The following is a 25539-nucleotide window of genomic DNA, read 5'->3' on the forward strand; positions in this document are numbered from 1 at the left end:
CATCGTGGACACAGGCCTTAAGGCCCGGTAAAAATGGGCATAACTGTTAAGCGGAGGTCAATCAATTTTGTCTCTTTTTAGATAACAATGTAAAGAAAGATAGAGAGTCGACTAACTTTAACAGTTAACCAGAAAATGAAAACCGGGCCTGAGCGGGAATCGACGAATTCGCGCGAGTACCGTTCCTCCGAGCCGACGTCCCGTCCCCGCGAATTTCCCCGACGATAATCGACGATAAACCGTCCGGCGGAAGCGCAACGTTCGATTAAGTATCTCGTTTGCAGTAAGGATGACTCAATCAGTCCGCCAAACGAGTTCGAGGAGTCGCTGCACACGATGTCGGATATTTACGGACAAACGCCGCCCAGGACTCGCCTCAGTCGCAAGAAGCGGCACATGAAGCAGAAGCTCTCGGGCAGGTGCGTGCGCGGACGTGGCTGCGCGACGAATCGCCGGGGAGACATAATTATTACGTGTACGGCGCGGCATTTGTGCATGCATCGCTTTGCGATTGAACGAACTTAACGAACGACCGTAAGGTACGAAGTGCGTAACGTCAGTTTACACCGTGCGACCTCGGGACGGAGGATGTAGAACGATTTCGGAAACTGGGAATTACGCGTGAAACGTTTTCCAGCTTTGCGGAAGTCGCTTTCACGCTTCGCGGAAGGCGGCTTTTCGCCAAGTCAACTCGGCCGTTAATTTAATTGTCACTCGCGCGGCCGCGGAGCGCGCAAAGCTATCTTTAGTCTGTTTGTCCATTTTCCAGCGATCTCAAGTCGATAGAGAAAGAGGCCAGGCCAAAGACGGCTATCCACAGGCGGAACACCCTGGACACCATCATCTTCAACGAGATGTGCGACAAGGCGGACAAGGATAACGAGGACGAGGCGAAGGAGGACGTGAAGGAAGGCGGCAGAAAGTGCAAGAGGTTTCTGAAGCTGCTGCGCGGCAACGAGAGGGACCTGAAGCTCGACGTGGAGGCCGCCCACAGCTATGCCGAGAGGTTCGCCGGCGGCGACACGGCGGTGTCGACGCCGAATCAAATCAAGGTTCGGGAAGGCAAAAAAGCGGCGCCGAGCGTCAGCCGCGTTTGGAGAACTCAACGGACGCGATTAACGTATCTTTCCGAGTCTGTCGTTGCGCTTCTCCAACGCAGCCGTGTTTTCTCATCTTTCCTGTCGAACGTATTTGGCGCGCGGTCAAGAAATATGCTTCTCTCCGCAGGTCGAGACTAGAAATAGATTCCGCTGCCTCCGATCCAAACCCGTTGACGTAGAAGAGAAGAAGGTGGAGCCCGAAGTCAGCGAACGGAGTGTGTTGATAAACGAGGAGAGTCTACGCGCGCAGTCGCCGAGAACGCAGAGCTTGAGAGAGAGAGAGATCTTTCACGACACGTTCTCGTTTTTAATTAAGCTGGTAAACATCTGGTTGCGGGATGAATCAAAAATGCGCTCCGCTATCTGTAGAGTATATTGTATATTATCTTCGTTCTTGCTGATGAAATTATACATTTCCCTTTCGTTGCGCAGGGAAGCACGGAACGGAATTGTCGCCGTCAGATGAGTCACGAGGAGACCAGGTGGCAGAACGAGCTGAAGGACTTGATATGGCTAGAATTGCAGGCGCATCACGCGGACCGCAGTCTGATGGCGCAGGACGAGTATCTGTGCCGCCAGCGGGAAGCAGTGGAGGGTTTGCTTTCGGAAATAATGCAGTACAGGTGAGCGTACTCGAAAGGAATCAACTTGGCGACGTGCAATAATTTCACTTGAGATGCTAAGAGGAGAAAAACGGCAGTTACGCATCGATGGTGCTAAGAGAGTGCAATTGTTGCATTAGATACGAATCCACCACGGACGCGCAAGAGGGAGGCTCGAGTTGCGTCAGCCCCGGCGACGTTACGAGCGATCGATCCACAAATTCCGGTTTGAGCCCCAATGTTGAACTGGGCGTATGTTCGGGTTGCCTTTCCATGTACTGTCGTGCATGCGCCCGCGCGCAGGGGGAAGCGTTACAGCAGGTGGAAGGTCTGCTGGCTCGCCTGGAGACTGCGGAGGCCCTGTATCCGTCCTCCCACGCGTTCGCCGTTAACTACCCGTTGTACAAGAGCCCGGAGTTCACCGACAGGGTGAAGGCCATGTGCCTCTGGTACAACATGACAAAGCACCATCGATTCAAGTTGCAGATACTCGGCAGATTGCTCATGATGCTGCACGGCAAGAAGAAAGAAAGACAGGATGAATTTAACGACTCTGGCATCAGGTACGCAGATTCGAATCGCGTTAGGACCTTGGCGGAATGATTGCCTTGTACTCTTAAGAAATGTTTTATGTTTGAAGTCTTTGTCTCTAAGAGAGTGATGCGCAACAATGTCTAATTTACAATGCGCTCTCTACGTCTAGAAACATTCTATTTTGCATAAGCAAATCAAGACGCTTGAAAGATTTGTCGGTAGCGTACGATTGTACAATGTATAATATATAATTTATTAACTTAACGAAGGTACCTTTAGAATTTCTCTCGATGCACCGAAGCTTTGGAGTTGGGTAATTGATTGTTCCTATCTCTAGTTCGCGATCTTCAGATACTTTCGATTCTGCGGAGCGACAATCCATGGTGCGATTTGAATTGCCTCAACAGGACGAAACTTCTAGCCCGTCCGACAGCAATAACAGCAACAATTCCTCGATCGGGGGTTTATCATTTATGTCGCAATCACTGCCACCTACTCCCGAAACCACGTTCGCGTATTTTGAAGATGAAAGAATCGATCGACTGGATTTCTACTTGGTCGAATTTGATCGACACGCTTATAGGTATGTTTTGATACACTTGATATATGAATCTTCGCTTTTACTTTAAATTGATTTTTTCTCGTGTTCGCATTATAAAATTAATTATAATTTTAAGCTAGTTAACTATACTGAGAATCTTTTCTTCGCCAGTGATTAGTTGAAATTTTAAGCTAGTTATATGATACAAACCGACGACTCGTGAATTATATGGCGACAATTTTTGTTTATTTGCTTAGAAAATACATTGAGGATGTATTGAAAACGAGAGGTCTCAGAAAGAGTTTGAATTTCCTGGATCGACTACATACGTCTATATTGAGAAAGGCAAGATTAACTTTGGAGAAAAATGACTGTGAGGAGTGCGATAGTAGTGCGAATGAAGAATACGAGGGTGACAGAGAATTGCGACGGTATGGTACTTGGAGTACTGAAGCGAAGGAATTGAGTTTACCGTCGTACAGGTGTGTGGAATTTCCGATTGAAGAGATTTCTTGATATTTGGTATTTTTAACTCACGTATTGAGGAATAATCTTCGTTTGGTTCCAAAATTCTCATTTGGCTCTGAATTCGATGCCAAATTTGTACCTTCTCCGGATGAATTAAATTAAAGTTCAACCAAGAGGAAGTAAATATCTATGTTTCCAGTGACATGGTAATAGCTAATAGTAATAAAAGTTTCTCTTTCTAGGGCGGCTTTTGTGTTTCTCTCGCGCGTGCCTCTAGACGTGGTCCATGAATTTTTAAGGATGAGATTGGAGCAGAAGCCGGAGCAGCCGAGCCCGTTGTCGGTCCGGCAGCTCATGCGGGAGTTGCGCGAGGGCCTCAGAATTGCTTGCATCCATCGTGATCGGTTCGCCGCACAGTCTCGTGCCATAGGCAGCGAAGAAGCCGGTTGCGAAAATCTGTTCGAGGAGGACGTCAAGTGCTTCGACGAGAGTCTAAGAGCCGTGTTCGAGGTATACCTGGATTATCTTCAGCAGTGGGTGGACATGGTGCAACACGATAGCTTTCACAAAAATCTGATTATGGATGAGTGGTTGTTTGTCAAATCCATTGCTGGGAATATAAGCGATGGATACAAAATTGCTGGCGTGAAATTTTAGTGAGTATCAGGCTGACTAGATATTTCTAATATGATTCGCATTGAGAAAATAATAGAATACATTTTTATTTGTATTAACTTCTATACATATTTGATATTAAAGATGTTTCTTACAGTAAGATTGCGCAAACGATGATCAAACAAGTGAATGAATTTCTCGTCGAACGAATTCGCGAGATCCGAGAGAATGCGAATAGCGAAGAACAGGAGGACGACGAGGGAAGCAAGTAAGAGAAAATCTGCATTCATTCGTCTCTACTTTGACGCTTTTGCAAATAGTGTTTTTTTTTACTATGATAACTCAATGATAACTCAATGCTTAGATTCCACCGTATGATGTTTGTGGGTCGCGAGTGGCAAGGAATGTTCGTGGAGACTCGGGAGAAGATTGTGAAGAGTATCAATCTAGCCAAATGCTTGAAGTGCGACATCCAGAAGTGGCCCGTCTCTGACCAGGAGTTAGAAGAATCATTAAAGCTGTTGAAGGTAAGATTAAGTAAGCGATTATACAGCTGTTGAAAAGCTAAATCTCTTTTCCACACTTGTACAGAATACAATTCTGGATCTGAGATGTCGCATAACAATGGTGATCGAGGACTTTCACAACGAAGCCAACGAGGTGGAGCAATCGAACACCGAGAACGATCACTTACGATCGAGAATCCGCGAGATCCTCCATCAAGCTTACAGGATGGGCTTCGATTTTCACAAGGAGATGTGCAAGCTATTCTCGCTGGAAGAGAAGGCCATTCTGGCGCAGGGCTTAGTATCGTTTGCGCTACTGTGGATGGAATTTGTGAGAACGCGATGCGAGCGTGGTCGCGGTTTGAGGCCCAGATGGGCGAATCAAGGCCTGGAATTTTTAATAACGGTGTGCGAGCCCTACAACACGAAGCATCTCACTGACCAAGAGTTCGAGGAGTTGAAGAGGTGCATGGATCGCTGCATATCTCATGTGGTTGGGACCGTCTCAGTTTCAGGAGCGACGCAAGAAACAGAAAGTAATCTATAATTTTTCTGGTCATTCAACTTTTGCACGATTGGTCTCTTGACGCCACTTATCTTCATGATATAGGCTTAACAGAAATTATAAATATCAATGTTATTACTTTAGACGTGTTTTGTTACTTTAAATTTATTAAAGTGTCTAACTTACTAAATGACCAATTCTATACTTGAAAAGTGCAAAACTGTCGTAACTACAAAATTATCAACTGAGTTTTTTATTTCAACTGGTCTAATTATTTATTCTACAGTGATAAATAATCGTATTTGCGGAATAAACGAAAGTGGGGGAAAAAATTATGAAAAGCGGCTGATAGAAATGCAAGTTTAGTTCGACTTCTCTGTGTAAATTTGCTAAATATTCGTTATGATAGTTTATCTCTCGGGTATAGAATTTAGTTCTGAAAATGATTAAGTGAAAATATTTCGTTACAATCATTGGCAACGTTTGCTTTCAGACCTAAGAAGATTATCGCGATCGAGAGCTTCATCGCCATGCCATGGTCGCACTAGAACCGCGAGTATCAGCATCTCTCAGAAGCCGCGGGACGCTTTGAAGTCGCCCGAGCTTTCGGCCAGCGCGAAGAAAAGTAATTCGCCGAGCATGGTCGACGGAAATCTCACAGTGATAATAAACACGCCCGAGCGAAACATGCTGAGGCACGAGAGGATTATCCAGGCCGTCAGGAAAATGGAGAGTGAGCTCGACGAAAGATTGCGGAGCCGAGAGCTTATCGGACAAGTCATCGACAGGAAAGCAGTGGATAGAGTTCACGTCAAAGCGAGACGAGTTACGTTCACGTGGCAACGTGGTATCAAAATAGGTACGTCTTGTAATCACCTGGATCACATAAAAGAATCATTTATCGTATCAATAGATGATTATCAATAGATAATACTCGTAATATTTAGTGGAGAATAGAGATATTTTAATAAATTAATTTTACTATGCAGGTCAGGGAAGATTTGGCAAAGTGTATACCGTAGTTAACAATCAAACCGGTGAATTGTTGGCCATGAAAGAGGTGCAACTGCAACCTGGCGATCACAGAGCGATCAGGCGTGTGGCCGAGGAATTGCAGATATTCGAAGGAATTCAGCATCAGTATTTAGTGCGATATTACGGGCTAGAAATTCATCGTGTACGATAAACATAGCATTATTGTCTTTGCGATATATTAACTCGCGACTTTATTATATTAAATTTTGCTTTTAGGAGGAGATGCTGATCTTCATGGAATTTTGCGCAGAGGGGACTCTCGAGAGCTTGGTGGCGGGTAGCGGCAATGGCTTGCCAGAAGCTTTGGTCAGAAAATACACTCATCAGCTCCTTTCGGCTGTGGCAGCACTGCATTCTCACGGAATAGTTCATCGCGATATTAAAAGTATTTATATATTTAAATAAAATGATCTTTTGTAAAATCCAATTCACTTTTACAATTTATGATTGCATAACATTGTTTTCTTTTCGTAGCTGCAAATATTTTTCTAACAGATGAAGGTAACTGTTTGAAACTCGGCGACTTCGGTAGCGCAGTGCAGATTAAAGCACATACAACTATGCCTGGGGAACTTCAGGGCTTTGTTGGTACTCAAGGTTGGTATTTCAATTGTCATGTGGCAACAGCGTGTCTAACTATTATTGGCAAAACTTTGGAAAACCTGGAATTATCAACAAATTCTTTCTTGTATGAAAAATCAGTGAATTATCAGGAAATTGTATAATTAAAAGTTTAACTATTTAAGGTTTCATAATTCTTGTAGTTTAAATTATCTCTTAAATTTGTTAAAGCTTATATGGCACCAGAAGTATTCATGAAATCTGAAAGTAGTGGACACGGTAGAGCTGTTGATATCTGGTCGGCCGGTTGCTGCATCATCGAGATGGCTAGTGGGCGACGGCCCTGGTCGGATTATGATTCAAATTATCAAATTATGTTTAAGGTAATTGCAATTTAATGCATTACTATAAAGCTGAAAAGTAATTATTTGGCTGTTTTGACATAACGATAAGATGAATTATCTTCTCACATTTTATCTTTGAATCGAATTTTAAATTATACTTTTGAAATTTATAAAAAATGTTATATATAATTATATCAATATATAATATATATATAATTGTATATGTATACAATATATAATACAACATACAACGTATATATATGTAATATATACAATATATAATTATATCAATTTCTAACTCAAGATTTTTGGCTTTTTGTGGCAAGGTTGGAATGGGAGAAACACCAACACTTCCGAAAAATCTTTCCGCGGAAGGTGTAGACCTCGTGAAGAAGTGTCTTCAACACGATCCAAAGAAAAGATTGACTGCACATAATCTCCTCGCGCACTCTTTCGCGCGTGGAGAATACGAGGATGTTAACGCCGATTTAACGATGCCACGATACTAAGATTAGGAAGATGTAAATACCACCTCACGAATTTCAAATTTTTAAATATATTAAATAAATATAAAAAAAATTAATTAAATAATTTTCTCGTGGATCAAGCAAGATATACTATAAGAATCAGAATAAGAATCAAAATCAATCAATCGCGGTAAAATCACCGAGAAACAAAATATTCAGACGAAGTTTATACGACTTTCTTTAGAGATAATATTCATGTTACATTCTACATTTCTTGCAGTACACGATCTCCGTCAGAGATGCAAAACTGGTATTTGTTGCATTGTGTTTGCATAAGTTGCTGGTCTTCTGAGTAATTGAATTATCAATTCAATCAATGTGTTTTATTCAGCTTCAACGACACTGTTTAAACATAATAGCCTGTTAATATTATGTAAAGTAACAGTCTGTAATATTTGCAGTAGACTATAAAGGAACAAGGGCAGTCTGAAAATATTTTATCCACTGACAAAACCAGTGTAATATATAAATACTATTGTGATCACGTTACTTAAGCATAATTGTACAATGCATTCCAGAGTACACTTTCTTTCCATTACAATTGGTAAATGATAAGGCTATAAAGATTTAACTATTAAAAATTTTTAGCACTAAAAAGTTGTAAAATAGATTTTGATGTACATAGATATGCAACATGTAAATAACAAAATTTAGTTAATTTGAAACAAATTTTACAAAATGACCCCAATAGAATCTTCGTAGATTCAGTGATAAAGATATTTAATGATAAAGAGTGAAAATGTCACTATTAATAGTGAATTTAATGTTTGTGGATAATAAATTCAACTGTAGTTTCACACCAGGATTGTCTGGTGGAAAGAAAGTGCAGCTTTGAAGTATCCTCTATGTCTATTATGTGATTTAAGCTATACTATAAGTTAGCTATAGAAATTAAGTGCAATAATTCAAGCTAAAAGAAATTGTAAGACACCGAAAGCAGTCTACGTAATTGATTCAATTGTTATACATGACCGCATATACAATTTTTTATTCAGTCGACTGGTACCATATGTTTATAAGAAGTACGTAGTTTAAATATATAAGGATCACAGACGTATGATGTCTATGATGAGTATGCAATGGAGAGAAATACACATTTCTTTCCATTTTTATCTGAAAATATATACAAATATACAAATATAGTTTTATAACATTTGCATTTATCGTTTTATAAGCTTTAGCATAGTGCTGTGTATTTCTTATAAATGTATGACTGGTACAAACGATAGAGTCAAGATACTTTACATTCCGAGGATTCAGGGTTGGGTAGTGTCTAGTTAAAAAGATAAAAGTTAAGTTACAATTTAAAAAATTAAAATAATTTGAACTTAGTTACTTTATAGACTGTCAACTTTTAACTGAATTTAGTTACATTTTATCGGTAACTTTTAACTTTTCATTTACCTCTCTTAGGCCCGATTTTTCATTTTCTAGTTAACCATTTTCTGGTTAAAGTTAGCCATGCCATAAACAAAGGCGTCGCGAGACGCCGCGAGTCTGCCTACATTGGCAGTCTGTGTTCCAAAATTCACTGCCAGCGCTAAAAATCTACAGTACACGTTACGTGCACTATACATCTTCAGCGCTGGCAACAAATCTTGGAACACAGCCATTATATGGGGCTTTGATTCTCGAACCTACGTGAAATTGTTTGCATATGAAATGGGTCATATTCCGTTAGTGTGATTGATTGTCCAAACGCTGGTCGTGAAATTCAATGCAATTTACGTGATCGTGAGTCTCTGAGATTTTATGTAAAAATAAAACATTTAACTTTTAACTTTTTAATTTCTTCTCATTATTAACTTAACTTTTAATTCTATTAATTGTATTGTGGATTAACTTGTATTTTAACTAAGTTAAATTTTCAAGGCTGTTAACTTTAACTTAACTCAGTTAAAAAAAACAACTTACCCAACCCTGCGAGAATTATATTCACATCTTACCTCAATTAGTATTAAACGCGGCTGTCCGCGACTCTCACATGAAACTTCACATTGTCACCTTGGTTGTTTAGGCGTTGGTGTTTAGTGCTAGTTGTGCGGTCTATAAAGAGAGGTGTGATTGATTATAAGCGTCGTTCTTAAGGCACCTTTTAAGGTACAATAGTGGCAGCTTCGAGCATGCGTGTGTAATGCCTATATTATACATATAATTGTTTCGTAGAACGAAATGACTTGTTACTATTATAAAATGGATATTCTATTTTAAATAAAAAGACGAACAATAAAGAATAAATACAAGACAACGAACAACCCGGTATTCCGATGGAGTTTATTTCTGTACGAGGAAATGTACACATGTGATACAACATACTTTGACATGGGTCAATTACTTAGCGGAGGTATGCTGTGTATGCTTTCCGCGCGAACGGTAAGCCGAGTGTATTTATTCGTTTATCTATCGAACGTTTTACGCACAAAGGTATATATAACTTATGCCACGATTTTTAATTCTTATACGAGCAATCTCTTTATTCTCTTCGAAACATTGAATTTCGCTCAAGCGTTTATTTTAAAGAAAAAATATTTCAAACTGTTCTGACAGAGGTAGAACAAATAAATGTGAACGAGAAGATCGAATAATCTTCCATTTACGAAAGTGAAGACGATCCTTCGAATGTAGTGGAAAACCAAGATGCTCGCACAAGGATTAAGATCAGTTGTACACGATCTAAGAGTAAAGAAAACTATGTGCAAACTCTGTGGAGAAATTGTTTAAACTATTAGACTTGAAACTATATAATATATTGAGCTTTGAACGTATTTGCGTCAGAGTCTTTGTTATACAAGCTATCGGGTTATGTATGACTTATTTTCATACGCATTAAAAATATAGTTAGAAATTATAGTTTGTCTTAACTTTCTTCCAGTTTATGGTCTATCGGACCTCATTTTTGTTATATATGTATATCTATTTTTCTTATTCTTATTGATATTTATGTTCAGTTTTACGACAAAAACTTAACTTTTTCCTTTAGATTTATTATACAAGAGGGATAGAAAGCAAAAGGAAATATAAATTGTATATTTTCTACGTATATGTAAAATTTCTTGAGCACCAGAGTTAATAACAAAGTTGATACATTATGCAAAGAAATGAAAGTAAAGAGGATCGCGAATTTGTTATATGAAGGGCCGAGATAAAAAGGTATAATTTATATTACATAAAGGACTGAAGGTAAGGATGATGTCGGAGATTAACTTGAGTTAATACTCAAAAGTTGGCTCCGGGCAACCGTATCACTAATCGGACATTAAAGTACAACATTATCATTCTTATGTGTGCCCTGATAATTCTCGTTTCAACTAGCATCTATACTTCGCATCTACGCTAGGCTTGCAAGACTCAAGCACTGACCGAAGAACCAAGAGCTTAATAATATACAATATATGCCCACGAAGTCTTCAATAAACATCTCAACAACGATGAAAGCCACCTTCGCCTATAACGATTACGAGTCGCATGCGTGAATCGCGACGTTCTAAAGTAGAAAAGAAAAACCCAGTAAACACCAACTAATAGATTATAATCTCCCACTCAACAATATAAATGCAATAAAACACATGTACGTAACAGTGACATTGTTGAGTAGGAAGTTAACGTCAAATACTGATGTTATGTAACTGTTAGTTGATGCTTACTGGGGAATTGTTTCTATTGATGCCTAAGAATGCAATTTGCTATGAATTTATCTTGTTCGAGTTGTCACGAAACGAGTCCTACGTCTATTAACATTACAGCGCTATTTTCACACGAATATGCTACAATATTATATGTTCATACTTTCATTCTTGTCGTGCGTTTTATCACCTTGCGACGCTAACATTAACAGTCTCGTCTCAACGCATAATTTAAAATGTATTCTAATAACCAACACGTTTGTGGAAACAATAATTTCCATACTATCGTAAACTAGACACCGATTGCGCACAGGACTAATAGATCCACGGAGCTGCGAGAGAATTAATCCTTAAACACTAATTCAGATTATTAATTTAAGTGCGGTTTCGAGCGCGTACTATTTCTTTGGTTATTATACATATACTTTTTATTGCTTTGGTCAACTGCTTACTTCAGTATATCCTTCACACTTTACTGTACATTCAACAGTAAAAGCATATGATTTTCATATTTAATATTTAAATCAATAAATTTGTTACGATTATCGCTTTTCTTCAACAGAATCCGTGTTTATTGATTTACGTGGAAATTATTTAACGTTTCAACCAATAATTATTGGCCGAGCGAGGACTTTGCATATCGTTTAAAAATTCACGAAACAAAATTAGAGTATCTCTGTTGCGATTCACGCGATACGAAACACCGTGGAAACAACGAATATATAATTTATACACGGAGAGAAGTTTTTCTTAAAATGTATCCTGAAAATCGTGTAATCGTGGGACAAGATGGCATTTTGAAGAATTTTATGAGAGTTTTTTTGAAGTTTTACCATACATTTTACTGGTAATTATAATAATGTATGGTAAAATTTCAAAAAACTCTCATACAGTTCTTCAAAATGCCATGTTGTCCCACGATTACATGATTTTCAGAATAAATTTTAAAAGAAAATCCTCTCCGTGTATATAACGCGTCGATATATTTCTATCTGCTACTTAGAACTCTCGAGTTATATCGTAATTACATCCGTAAGTGCGCTCCTAACGATTTATCGGGATATGCACTATCCCGGCATAAGATCGTCGCTACGTTGGCTTTCGCCTGATATGCGTATGATATTCTTGGCCGCAAAAGTGCGATCACAATTGGCTTCGCGATATGTATAAGTAAAGTATCTCTAGTCGTACTTCCTGGCTTTAAACTATGCAGTAATAGTAGCAGTATTTGTGTGCTTCATTCTTAGAATCTAATATAGAACACCTGGCCTCGCGTACATCGTACGTATACAAGGTGCAATTGAAACGGACGCGGAGTCGCGCGTCGAAAATATATCATACAATATAAAACACTCCGCAATTATGAATCGACATTCGTGCGATTCAGCGATTCCAAACCCAAGCAGAACAGAGGTCATTTATTAGTCAAGACGATACCATTTAACAGTTTTAATAAAGTATAATTTGACTTTCTTGGAACGTCTGACTTTTTGATGACTTTTGCCGAGAGAAAGCAAGTCGCTCTGCATGCGAGATGATTGAAATCTCGCAGATACTTTTTATATTTTACGAATTTGTGATATTTTTTAAGAATTCATATTCTGATTTTTCACAAGATACGAAATGAAAGTTTCAAGAATATAAATCTTACAAAATATTGAATATTACTTTATCATACAAACCATGCTCTTGTCGTGGTAGCACTCGTTACTCTTAATTGTTACCGTGTTGAGATTCTAACATACAATTATAAGTATCGGGAAATCCACGTTCAAATCATCGCGAACCATGTCAAACGGCGTCTCTAAATTTTTCAAATCATAATTTGATTAATTCTCTGTCATGATTAAATTGTGATTTCTGATAGCCATTATGACGTCGTTTTGACCTGTTGTTCCGCATGGGTGCATACGCGAAAACACGTGTATCTTCACCCTCAACGGCGGAAGGCCAAGGGCTTCTTCCTTTTCTTCTTTCTCTTCGATCGCGATTCTTAGACAACGTGAAAAAGCGGGTGCCAATTGTAGACGACATGTAACATTTTACAACGTCGACGCGTCTCGTAGTTGGTCGGAAGAGGAAGCTCCTTGACATTTTCCGCCACCGAGTGTATTCTCGAATATAATATGTACACACAAATATCTTCTTTTCTGTTTCTTTCGCTAACAACAACGAGGGGACACCGTGCTCCCTCGTGGTACCTTTCGCGATTAACTCGCATAAAATTCGAACTGGTTTAACTCGTGGGTAACGTAACAGCGAGTCGAATAATGATAACGCAGATAAAGCTTGAAGAAGAAAACGAGGCTTTAACAGGGAAGAACCAAAAGGAGTTCCTTTGGGGCTAACTCTAGGAATACATAAATCGTAACTTTTAATTATAGATCCACTGGCCCACTTTCTTTAAGAACTTTACAAAATTAACGTAATATAGCTAAGATTCGAGTCTGTCGTGACTTCGTAATAATGACTTCATGAAATATGAATAACGTGAATAAATCTATCGTATTTAACGTTAACAATATGCTCCTGCAATAAGAACACGAGATAAGAAGATGAGGGCGACTCGGTATGTAGCAAAGTCGCAGATAATTTCTTCTTACTCGCAAACACGTAGGAATCTGATAAATCAGTATCGACAGATCGCGATGTATCATAACGGAAAAGTCGTGTCCTTTTGCGCACAACAACATGTAATTTTTCTTTCACACGAATCTGTCGGGGGAAAAAGTCTTGTTCAAAGCCTCTCCCATGATATCCATCTTTCCCTCATTTTTTTTTCTAACACAATTAACCGTATCTTAATTAACTAGAGGAACTATTCAGAACTAAACGTCGACATCTAAAAACTTTTGGCTTATAACCGCGACTTTGTCTTATACACGGAGAGAATTTTCTCTTAAAATTTACCCTGAAAATAATGTAATCGTGGGACAACGTGGCATTTTGAACAGCTTTACGAGAGTTTTTTGAAATTGTACCAGTAAAATGTATTTTACTTCAAGAATTTAAAAGAACTTTAACTTACTTTAAGAATTTAAAAGAAAACTTTAAGAATTGTGTGAAAAGTATTGTGATATAATTTATACCGCGTTCGGTTTTCTTCTTACGAGAAAGTGCTATACCGCGCGGCCCTCTAGCGGGACAGCTTGGCTATCTAAAAATTACTTTAAGTGTCCAAAATTACTCTAAAAAAATCTTTTAAGTAAACTTTTAACTTCTTTAAGTTAACTCTTAGATTTGTAAGATTATTTTTAAGAACTTTAATTACATTTAAAGTAAATTTTCCCAAAGGGTCCCACGATTGCATTATTTGCAGGGTAAATTTTAAGAGAAAATTCTCTCATCTCTACAGATGATACCCTCGGTTAATCTCCGTTACAACTACGCAAGCACACGATGCTATTGATAACAACAATATCGCGGTGCGACAAGACGAGGCGAGCGCGACAGATCGTCTAAATTATCTAAATCGCCTTTGTTCCAACGAATCGAACATATTCTTGTTCAGAGAAGTGGAATCGTCACGATGGGATCTACACGCGGCGATACTACGCGTGTGTCTGATATCTGATATGTGCTTGATATGTACAGATAGATACGCGATATATTTTTTTTTACACAGGCATAATCTCCGAGAAGTATAGGATATATCTCGTTTCTCTACCGTATTAACCTCTTCATATAGATTCTTCTAGCTAATTTGAAATTAATTTTTCCAACGAGAGCATGGAAAGAGAACGTTTTATCTATAAACTTTTAACACTGCGTGTTTCTTTTTTCAACTGCGAGACACACTCGATTTAAACTTCTGTTAAAGTTAAGTTCATTTAAAATTAACCGACGATCTTGTTATTTAGTTTTCTTCGTTGAAACTAAGTTCGTGTCTTTTATCTTTAATCGCTGATTATTCAAGAGACATAAGTGCTTTGGTGCGGAAAAGTGGACTTTTTAAACGAGTTAAAGAGTTCAGCGTTAAAGCGGTAGATGATGTAGAAATGGGACATCTTGCGTTCTTAGGAAATTCTCACCTGGTTCTTTTGCGATCCAATTTAAATGAACAGTAATACGTAATATTACCAGATCTAGGAGCGTAACAATGCAAAGTCGCGCCGAGCGATAAGTTTACCTAAATTGTGTGGAGTTGGTGAAGTCTGTCCTCCCCCACCCCCATTTGTGAGGTCAGTGCATACCAAGATTTGGGACCGATATCGTCTCGATGAAGAGCACCTTCGTGTATTTGAGGCATTGAAATCCGATCTCAGCGGAATTCTATACATTCTATCATAGGGTTGGGAAGTAACTCGTTACTTGTAACGAACTTGCAGTTACTTTTTTTTTGGTAACTCTAACTTAACTTCGTTACTTTCTCTCCATCTGTAACTTAGTTATATTTCTTCGACAACTAGTAACTAATTTAATAGTTACGTTAATAGTTACTTTATATATATTTTAAACTTCCATAGATCGCGCATTAGGCCTTGCACTTGCGCATAAACGCTTTATCGACACTTTACCATTAATTCAAATGGAGATTTGACATTTTTATTTTCGTTGCAAGAAAGTAACTGCAAAGTAACGATTCGTGTCACTTCTCAGAATTGGTAACTTGTAACTGTAACTAGATATTTTTATAAAGTAACCTTCCCAACCCTGTTCTATCATTATGTTACTTATATACAGATAAGCTCAAAATGGCTACATGTGTCCTTTTCTGATTCTCTCTTCCGACTCGAGATTAATTTTTCCTTAACAAGAACGAAATATTCAGGATTTCCGATTAAATATCTTATTTTAAAATTTAACTTGCGGGGATCTTCGAATCCTCGCAAGCTAAATTTTAAGATAAAAGACGAACGGGCAAAATCTTTTATCTTAATTACATCTGCATCTTGATGGAATATCAATTGTCTAAAAGTCAATCAGTGGATTATCACTGGAAACAGTAAATGAGTCACTGATTTATAGTTATAGGTATACCACTGCAATTTTCAGTAATATACTTATAACTGCAAATCAGTGAATATAGTCACTGATTTGCAGTTATAAGTAAACTATTGAAAATTGCAGTCGTATACTTATATATAACTATAAATCGGTGACTATTTACTGTTTTCAGTGATACTTCACTGATTGACTTTTAGAGAGAAGACTTTCCTGGTGAAAATATTTTGCTAAAAGTATAATGAAATTTTGTTGAAATGGATGAGAAAATCCCTCTCGATTGACTCCGTTTTATTATAGTTACTTCAATATTTCAGTAAAAATTAAATGAATAATTATTTTCACTAAAGAGCAACGGTATTTAATTAAATTCAGTAAATTTTATAATATTTCAAAAATATGTTATAATTTGTTCACCGCTTTTCAATGGTATACTTCAATTTTCTTTATATTTCACATTTATGTCACATTGAATTTTCTAAGAAAAATGATCGTTTATTTTGAAACGAATTCAGTAATTTTTTAATGACTTTTATTTCACGTTTTATCGATTTCGTGGTATATTTTCAGCAAAATATTTCCGCTGGGATTGGTGACTTCCACCAACATTTTCGCCAAGGAAAAATTGTCCTCCGAATCGGCCAGAGAAATTGCGAATAAGAGAACATTCAATGGACCTCCGAGAGAAACTGCACAAATATTGTTACATATCCATAACACGTAATTACGATTACGATTAACAACACGTGCGACTTTGTCGAGCCAAATCGTACGGTTACAGCCTTATCGGTCGCAAACTCTGGCACGGTATGGGTTAGTCAGCTATGGTAAATCGTAGGGCGTAGAAGAATAGCGCGATAGACAGATAGAGCTATACCGCCGACGATCGACCGGCTCTCGATGAGCGGTGCGATCCGTCGACCTACCTAAGAAATGGACAAGAGTTTACTGTGCGGGCGCCAACATACGTACGATTGGCCACATTTAGAGTGTTTCTGCGGTGGACGAGGTCCCGCGCGCTGGAAACTGTAACAACACCGACACGGAGTGGCAAAAAGTTCAAGTTGGAGAGAGGAGAACCGAGGTACGATTGTTTGCGAGAAACGCAGAAGCGGTGAATGGAGCAAGAGATCGGCGAGTCGAGCAGCTTTAGACACTTAGAACTTCGTCCTCTTCTCGATGGGACGATCGGAGAAGAAGATCCAGCGGTGTGCTGTCTCTCTCTTCGGCTTTTTCTCGACCGAAACGGAATCAGTTTTATCGTTTCAGCGATTTTTCCAGCGCCCGGGCATAACGCTCGAAGAAACTTTATTCTTCTCTCTCTCTCTCTCCTGGAGCGAACTAGAGTTTCCGAACGACCGATCGATCTATAACATACGACGCCTACTGTACGACGACTACCGCTGAAGGGTTTTTAATTCGCGAACAAGATTATGTAAACGTGCGTATATGTGTACGTGTGTGTATGTGTGTGTGAGTATACGTGCGCGTGTGTGTGTGTGTGAGTATACGTTTTGTACGTATTCCTTTAGAAAACAGACAACGAGAGAGAGATACGTTTCTAGTGCCAGCCCATTCAACGAAGAGAGGAGCCCGGTGGAAATATTTTATTGAAAATATGAAATACAATTTTGCTGAAACGTATTTGAAAATCCCCCCCAATTGACTCGGTTTCATTATCGTTCCATCAATACTTTAATAAAAATTGAGTGAAAAATGATTTTCGTTAAAAGCAGCACAGTTCTCGGTTAAATTCAGTGGATTTCATGATACCTAATATTTTATGATTTTATATTTTATTTTATCAATTATTTTTCCACAGTATTTTTTAACGTTACTTGAATCACACTTTAAATCTTATAAGGAAAATTGTGATTCCGTTCCATTCAGGTAATTTTTCAGTAACGTTTTCATGTCGATTTCATACTTTCAGCAAAATGTACCCATCAGGGACACCTTAAGAACCACGGCAGCTTCCGATAAGCTCGCCCGCTTCATCCCTTCGCTAATTTCTCTCTCTCTCTCTCTCTCTTCTGTATGCTTCACAGGGATTGTATCAAACTAACGATATGTCTAAGAAGTTGTGCGGGAGCGAGCTGATAAATCTCCTCCTGCGCTACGTGTACGCACGCGTTCCTTAGTTAAGTCACCACGCGACTGAAGCTACCATATACTTTCATACACGACTCCGTGCAAGGGTGCTTCGAAAGTCGTGCTTGGTTCGAACGGAGTAGTCGACTACCGCGAGAAATGAAACGATGACACGCGAAGAAACGAAAAACGCCGCTTCTCAGACGAGCGCCTCTCATCTACTCGCAAACTTCTCGAAAGACGAGCCTCTCGTGAACGAGGGAAAGTAACCTCGGGGTCGTTCGAGCGCGCATCTTACACGGGCCTCGTGCGATGCGTTCGGGGCTCGACATTCTTCCATTTTACCTCCTACGTCGCCGCCAGGATCGGCGACGGAAGCTGCGCTGAGAAGACGCTTCGCGAAGCTATCACGCGCGCGTCTATCACTTCTTGGAATTCTTTATCATGGCCGCCATGTCCCGCAGGCTCTGCTCCAGTGTTTGCGCGAATTGCATCGCGCTGGTCCGGCCGTCGCTGTGGAAGGCCGAGACCGAGAAGATGAAGCCGTTCTTCCTCACGTTGTAGGCGCACCCGTAGCCATCCGGCACCACCGGCCCGTATCCGATGATCACGTCGTTCTTGGTCGTCACCTGCGGGATAGATCTTACCTTCATCTAAAGCGTCACGCCGTTCAAAAATGTATCCCTGTCCTTTTAAACAACTCGGCCACCGCCACCCCGGTAAGCAATTTGTTAAATCGTCGTTAAATTGACATGAAACTCGCTTGTGTCTGCAATTAGCTCGTGGTTTGCTGGCAAATCTCACAGACATAACATGACGGCAAATTGACACCAAAAACCGAGCGAAGCATGCAACTTGTCGTCGAGCTTTTTCCTCGGTATTTGGCGGCAGTTTGCTGTGACGATGTATCACCAGATTTTATTATATTTCTGCTGATTGTCAATACCGTCTGGTATAACAGAGTTTGCATCAAATTTCACGCTTTTCCGCTTACGAACTTTTTAACGAGTATTCGGCAAAATTCGCAAAATTTGTTAACAAGTTTGGCTATCAGGGACTGAGCTGAGGAAGATTTTTCCATTTAAGAATAAATGAGTAGAAATATAGATTTAAACGATAAAACTCGATTTTTGGTTATTAATAAATCGAGGAATCAACGAATGAGAGAGACCTGAGCCGCGCGGAATGTATCCACACCGAGAAAATATCCTACTCGAAAAGAATTTTCTCTTAAAATTTACCCTGAAAGTCATGTAATCGCGGGACAACGTGGGCTTTCCCTGCCGGAAATAATTCTACAAAATTCTACAAAAAATATACTACAAAAACTGCCAGAATAATTATAACTGTCAATAATAATTATAACTGCCAGAATCTAAGAAATTCTACGTAAATTTAAGTGGTGTAAAAATCAACATGAAAGTGCTAGAATTGGAACACTTTTGTTAATTCTTGTAATATTCTACAATTAAGCAGATGTTTTAATTCTCTAATAAGATTTTGTTGTTTCTGAAATTTTTAAAACTAGTAAAGTTTTGTACTAATTTTTACAAAATTGTACATTTTCATGAAATACTACTTGCAATAATTCCTTGATTTGTGAACATTGTAATTTGTGCTACTGTTTCGTAGATATTTTTACAATAAAAATTAATGTTTCAACGAAGATATAAAAATTTCTACAAATTTCTATTCCAAGTCAATTTTTGTAATTATTTATAGAATTTTTTTTCGCTAGAGTTTTGAAGAATTGTATGAGAATTTTTTGAAATTTTATCGCACATTCTACTAGTAACACGTGTACTTACTATAATTACTAGTAAAATGTATGGTAACATTTCAAAAACTCTCAAAATTCTTGGAAATGCCACGTTGTCTCACGATCACACGATTTTCAGGATAAATTTTAGAAAAAAAATTCTCTCCGTGTACCGATATTAAATCCTGTGCACGAGCGAGCCTATTTCTATTCTATGTTAATTAAGATCGCGTCCTCTCAAGATGTAAAACAGTTACGTAACTTCTCTCAAACAAACTGACGGTACCGCGTCGACCTCGAGCTGTCCGAGTCATTAAGCACCTTTACAAACACACTCACGGCATTCCGGGATCTTGACTTATATTTCGCCACGATAAACCACTTTAAATAACGATCTCCTTACAGCATGCATCGGCGTAGATAATTAAAAGGCGAAACGCTCTCACCGGAAATAGGTTGCAGACTCGTTATCTCAATAATTTCGAGCTCGTGTGTCATTGTTCAAACGTGATAAATACATACATTTTATCATAACAGACAATTTCCCGAAATGTTCGCTAATCGAAAGGCACCGGTGTCGCGAATTTTGCAGAATCGACGCTGATGACGACTCGAACCGGTGGACCGACCCTGATCACTAACCTGTGACGTCGAGAGAGCGAAGTGATTCACGATCGCGTAAGCCTCGTCCGTGAAGATCTCCGGGATCGGCTCGCCGGCCTCCTTCGCCGCGTAACGCAGCCCCATCAGGTGGTTGTCGATGCCCTGGCCGTGTATGTTGTCGTTCATCTCCTTCGTCTGCCTCTGCACCGCCAGGTCGAACAGCTCCTTGATCCTTTCCGCCTGGGGAAGCGAGCCGGAAGCAACGTTCAATTGAATCCAACGCGACCCGGTCGTTCGAGTCTTCTCTCGACGAAGATTGTCCCGACACACGTATCAAAGTTCGACAAGAAGCTCGGAGAAATCACGGAGGAACCGGTACGTTGATTTAACCAGGTGGATCTGCCGATCTAATGAGTATCCTAATGGATGTTAAACTAATCTTTCTGCATCTAATTCGTACCGTGAGTTCCTCTCCATGATATTCCGATTTTAATGGACAGAGACTTTTATTTTTGCAGCTATTGCTACTTCGTGAAGCAGGCGACACTCTGTGACATTAATGCTTCTGAAACACGGTGAAAGGCAACATCGAGCGTGAGGATAATCGGCGTTCATTCAATCAGTTCTGTAGACGTAAACAAAATTCATAAACAAGTTGCAACTTAAACAGATAAATAATGTCGGGCGGACAAAAGTGGCTTTCTTAGAAATAAGGAAAATAAGCTCGCGGATTAAGCAAATTCGGAAGTTGTTGCCGTAAGAATTTCGAGGACGTATCCGCGAATTTTGAGGGGATACCTTTGCGGAGAGTTCAACTTGCTATGCGAGCAAGAAATGACGACGAGGGAGAGAAAAAAAGAGCGGCTGAGACAACATCCCTGCTGAAGGGGAAACAACCGGGCGCGGTAAATGAGAAACAACAGCTCGTTGCCGCAGTAGATCCCGAACGAGGGTGAGCCGTGTAAGGGAAACAAACGGAATATCCCCGCGGAACTTGCCCGGGTGCCTCTCGAGGATCGTGCAAATACTCGATCGCGAAGGACAAGCGATTGTGAGCCGGCGGCCCGGTCTAATTGATTGCCCTTTCCTCGGGGGTTCCCTACTTTTCCTTCCGTCCGGCCAAACTTGCGGATCTTACACGGGCGGTTTTTCCAACTGCGGTTCTCTTCTTCCCGGAGCTGATACTTTGAGAAAATATAAACGCAAAGAGAAGAGCTATTTGGATATCATTCGAGGAGCATCTCTTTTCAGTACAACGTAAATAAAAAAAAATTGCACGTAAATAACTGGCATAGGTGCTCGTACATGAACGTTTCTACACACCGACGACTTCGTGCACCTGACAGGTCAGCTGAAGCGTGGTGTGGTATACACATATACGTAACGTATGTCGTTACAAAATCGTCATTACAAAACTATCACAGAAATGTATCGTATGCCGAAATAAAATCATAAAATACAAAAATATCACGTGAACACACATGAATACGTACGTTCAACAAACGACGAAGACAGAGTGTAACAGAAATGACACGATCGTAATCTACGCAGAGAGAATTTTTTCCTAAAATTTATCCTGAAAATCATGTAATCATAGGACAACGTGGCCTTTCCAAGAATTTTATGAGAGTTTTTTTAAATTTTACCATACATTATATAATTACCAGTAAAATGTATGGTAAAATTTAAAAAAAATTCATAAAGTCCTTCACGTTGCCACGTTGTCCCACGATTACATAATTTTCAGAGGGTGAATTTGAAGAGAACATTCTTTCCGTGTAAATGATGAGAAAACGTAAGTTTTGATAATCACATAGGACAAGAGACTCTGTCTATAAACGGAAAGGAAACAGCGTAGATATTATACCGAAACCTTCTCGTAGATAGATGCATTTGGCAATGTAAATGGGCAATACGACCAACCGCTCAGAAACTTTTCATAGCACTGCAAAAGACGCATCGTGATACATAGAAATATAGTATATCTTTCAGCACGCGCGATTGTACTTGGCTACGAATCCGCTACGATCAAGTTGCTACGTGGTAAGAGATTTTTGAGAATATAGCGTTTTTAACCAGCGATCTGTCGAGTCGTGAAAATTTTGCGGATGCTCAACCGTTACAAATATCACCCGTTATCTTCAACGTTTAATTTCCTCGAGATCAGCGTATCCAGCAGAATATCGCCAAGGTTTCGTTATCTTGCGCCGACAGACTGTCCTAATCAAATGATCCATAAACGATCGTAAATTATATAGAGCAAAATAATCCGTGCGAAATAAAATTTATTTGTATTTACAAAACAAATTGACGGAGCAAGGAGCACTAGAAGAATGAAAGCACTAGCGAGATTGGAGGAAAGTAAAGTAGGTAAACGCATTCCGCTCGACCTTGTCGCAGTTCTGTCGAGTGTACTCGAGCTGTGTGTGTTACACGACACGAGAATCGCATAGGAAAAATGCCAAGTTTCAGTTACACTGTAAATGGTGAACTGAACTCTTTTGGGGCTCCCGTCCACGGCGTTGTTCGGCTGATTTATCTGCCCGTGCGGATCGCCCTGGCACATGGCCTTCGCCCACGCCAGCGCTTCCGGACTGGCGGCCCGGATGCAGTCCACTCGACCCAACGCGAACCTCCGGATACCGGCGCTCTCATAAGTGGCCACTAATCTCCCGTGGAGTCTGCGAACACCGTGAGATTATGGCCGATATTCACAGTCAGATCTTATGTTCAAGAGCGTTTTGAATTTATCTCAAGATGCTGTACGGAACATTTCATTGGCTACAAAGTATCTGAAGACGATGTTAAGGCGGTCTTGAATATAAGATCTAACTATGAATACCGTCCTATGGCGGTGAAATGGCGACTTGGCACGGTTACTAACTTCTGCCTACGAACATCTTTCTATTTCCGAGTCTACCCTGATATTTTATATTTTGCTGAAAGCACTAATGAAACCGATGAAAAGTGAAATAAAAGTTATTGAATGTATCTCAACATAATTTTTCTTATAAAATTCAATGCTGTGAAGAATTAAAGTATAGTATTGAAAGTTAATAAGAAATTATGAAATTTACTCTAATTAAAAACTGTGTTACGTTTTAATAAACAATTTTTGAAATGATCGTTCACTGAAATTTTTATTGAAACGTAATGAAATGGGGTGAATGGAACGAGATTTTCGAATACATCTCGACAGAATTTCATTATATTTTCAGTGAAACATTTCCAGGGCGATTTTTTTACTACCAACGGATTCTGAAACGACAGAAATACTTTTAATAACACACATACGTTATCTGCGCGAAAGGATCAACTGGAGAAATCAGTTTTGTGCGTGAGATTTGGAAATTAAAAGAGTTCGTCTTCTCACTTCAATATACCTGAAATACGTAAGCTGGAGAGCTAATTGTATGTACGCGTCCGGGCTGACTCTGCAGGACTTCACAAACTCCTTCGAGTAATCTTCGAACCACAGAATACAGAGGTCCAGATCCTCGACCAGCCTGAAAGGCGAGAAAAAAATATAAATGCAGACTTGCGAACAGGACGTCGCGTTTTCGACAGTTACCTTCTCTTTAACAACCCTTATAAGGTTCGATCGCAAGTGGAAACTACCCCAAGCAGAACAAGAAGTCATGATGAAGTCAAAATGGCATCAAAATGACCATCATACTTTGATCATGACAGAAAATTGATCGAATTATGAGTTTTGGCGTAATTGTATCTTCGCAATAATTTGAACTTATTGTGACAAGGAGTTCTCCTAAGTTCATGGTCAGATCTTATGTTCAAGACCGTCTTGAATTCATCTGCAGACGCTGTATGGAACATTTCATTGGCTTCGGTGTATCTAAGGATGATGTTAAGACGGTCTTGAATATAGGATCTGACTATGAATACGATTTGTGTGATAAAGTGCAGTCCCAAGGAGAAATAAAAAGTCAAGATGATATCAAGTTGATGTTATATTGACCAAATTTATGTCACATCTTGGTCAATGTGACGTCAATCATCAAATTGACGTCATCTTGACTTGCCACTTCCCCTTGGGGTATTTAATATTTTGAAAGGTGCTCAGTGAGAAGTAATTTGTCGATCGATGTCGACATGACACGACGTCAATTCGACATCAATTTGAAGATGTCGATGTCGATTCGACATCGTTTTGACGTCGATCGACGAGTCATTTCTCACTGGGCGTGTATTATTGAGCTTTTATCTTGTATCTTGCGACTGGCGAATGAGAGTCAACGCTTCAAAAATCAAATATCTTTGTCATAAGTTCATAAAATGTAACAATCCCAAGTAGAACATATTAGTCATGAAAACATCAAAATGATATCATTTTTTATCATTTTTTATGCATCATGACGTCAAAATAGCTCACCAAGAGCACCTATTTGTGACATCATTAAGACATCAAAATGTTGTAAAAATGATCTTGTTTTACAAAGCAAAGTTAATTAAATACTATACATTAAAAATAAATTGAAGTAATATAAGATAAACATAATATGACTGATCGTGTAATCTGTAATAATATATTATTATACACATCACGAATATCATAAAACAGTATGTCATAAATCAGTCATTGCAAAGTAAATCTTGATGTCGATCATTTTATGACGTAAAATTCATCATTTTAATATCACATTGACGTTTTTGTGATTAACTTGTTCTACTTAGGATATCTGCGAGATCTTAATCATCTCACACGCACAAGCGATTTGCGTTATCCAGCGAAAATCATCGAAACGTCAAAATATAGTAAAAACAATTCAAATTAGGTTTCGTTAAAAGCCACTTTGACGTTCTAAAAATGATTACTTTTTCATATGATCTTGACTCTTAAGCTTTCCGCTCTGCTCTTGGGAAAGGACAAGTTTCTCGATTTCTCTGTCTCTTTCCGGGGTTACTTACGCGTCGAAGTTCATCATCGCCTCTCGGATATCGTTCAGACTTTGCTCGGTGAGGCACCACTCCAGCTTTTCGGGCGCCGGCAGATGCGAGGGTACGAAATTCTCGTCCGGCGGCGACATGGCGTCCACCTTCTCCGTCACCTCCTCAAACGCCAGAAAGACGGCCGGTGCTTCGCCAGCGGAATGCTCGTAAGTCAATCCCCACATTCCGTCCTATGTTTGCAGAACAGTCGCTGATGAGAGCAGTTGTATGGTT

The 25539-nt window shown here is 39.4% G+C and overlaps 2 protein-coding genes across 3 annotated transcripts in view; one reads left to right on the forward strand and one right to left on the reverse strand.

Moving 5' to 3' along the window:
* Positions 1-9576, forward strand: part of LOC105569890 (mitogen-activated protein kinase kinase kinase 4) — an 11924-nt gene extending 2348 nt beyond the window's left edge. The window contains exons 2-18 of one of the 2 annotated variants that reach the window (XM_012026699.1): positions 285-419; positions 770-1052; positions 1228-1419; positions 1533-1723; positions 1843-2265; positions 2574-2819; positions 3035-3259; positions 3488-3901; positions 4018-4128; positions 4225-4387; positions 4452-4902; positions 5365-5730; positions 5861-6048; positions 6123-6291; positions 6381-6503; positions 6699-6850; positions 7138-9576. In XM_012026699.1, coding sequence (XP_011882089.1) covers positions 285-419; positions 770-1052; positions 1228-1419; positions 1533-1723; positions 1843-2265; positions 2574-2819; positions 3035-3259; positions 3488-3901; positions 4018-4128; positions 4225-4387; positions 4452-4902; positions 5365-5730; positions 5861-6048; positions 6123-6291; positions 6381-6503; positions 6699-6850; positions 7138-7320 — 4015 coding nt within the window. In that variant the 3' untranslated portion in view covers positions 7321-9576. Of the gene's footprint in view, positions 1-284; positions 420-466; positions 540-769; positions 1053-1227; positions 1420-1532; positions 1724-1842; positions 2266-2573; positions 2820-3034; positions 3260-3487; positions 3902-4017; positions 4129-4224; positions 4388-4451; positions 4903-5364; positions 5731-5860; positions 6049-6122; positions 6292-6380; positions 6504-6698; positions 6851-7137 lie in introns of those variants that run through there. The other variant, XM_012026700.1, reaches the window with a different exon arrangement.
* Positions 9577-16094: 6518 nt separating this feature from the next.
* LOC105569893 (choline O-acetyltransferase) overlaps positions 16095-25539 on the reverse strand; it is an 82435-nt gene continuing 72990 nt past the window's right edge. The window contains exons 8-12 of the mRNA XM_012026702.1: positions 25285-25496; positions 23742-23864; positions 22835-23039; positions 20398-20598; positions 16095-18625 (exon numbers count right to left, since the gene is read on the reverse strand). Coding sequence (XP_011882092.1) covers positions 18419-18625; positions 20398-20598; positions 22835-23039; positions 23742-23864; positions 25285-25496 — 948 coding nt within the window. The 3' untranslated portion in view covers positions 16095-18418. The remainder of the gene's footprint in view (positions 18626-20397; positions 20599-22834; positions 23040-23741; positions 23865-25284; positions 25497-25539) is intronic.

The sequence above is a fragment of the Vollenhovia emeryi genome, unplaced genomic scaffold, assembly GCF_000949405.1.
Source record: "Vollenhovia emeryi isolate VEMERY1.0 unplaced genomic scaffold, V.emery_V1.0 DF939122.1, whole genome shotgun sequence".
NCBI classification, from domain to species: domain Eukaryota; kingdom Metazoa; phylum Arthropoda; class Insecta; order Hymenoptera; family Formicidae; genus Vollenhovia; species Vollenhovia emeryi.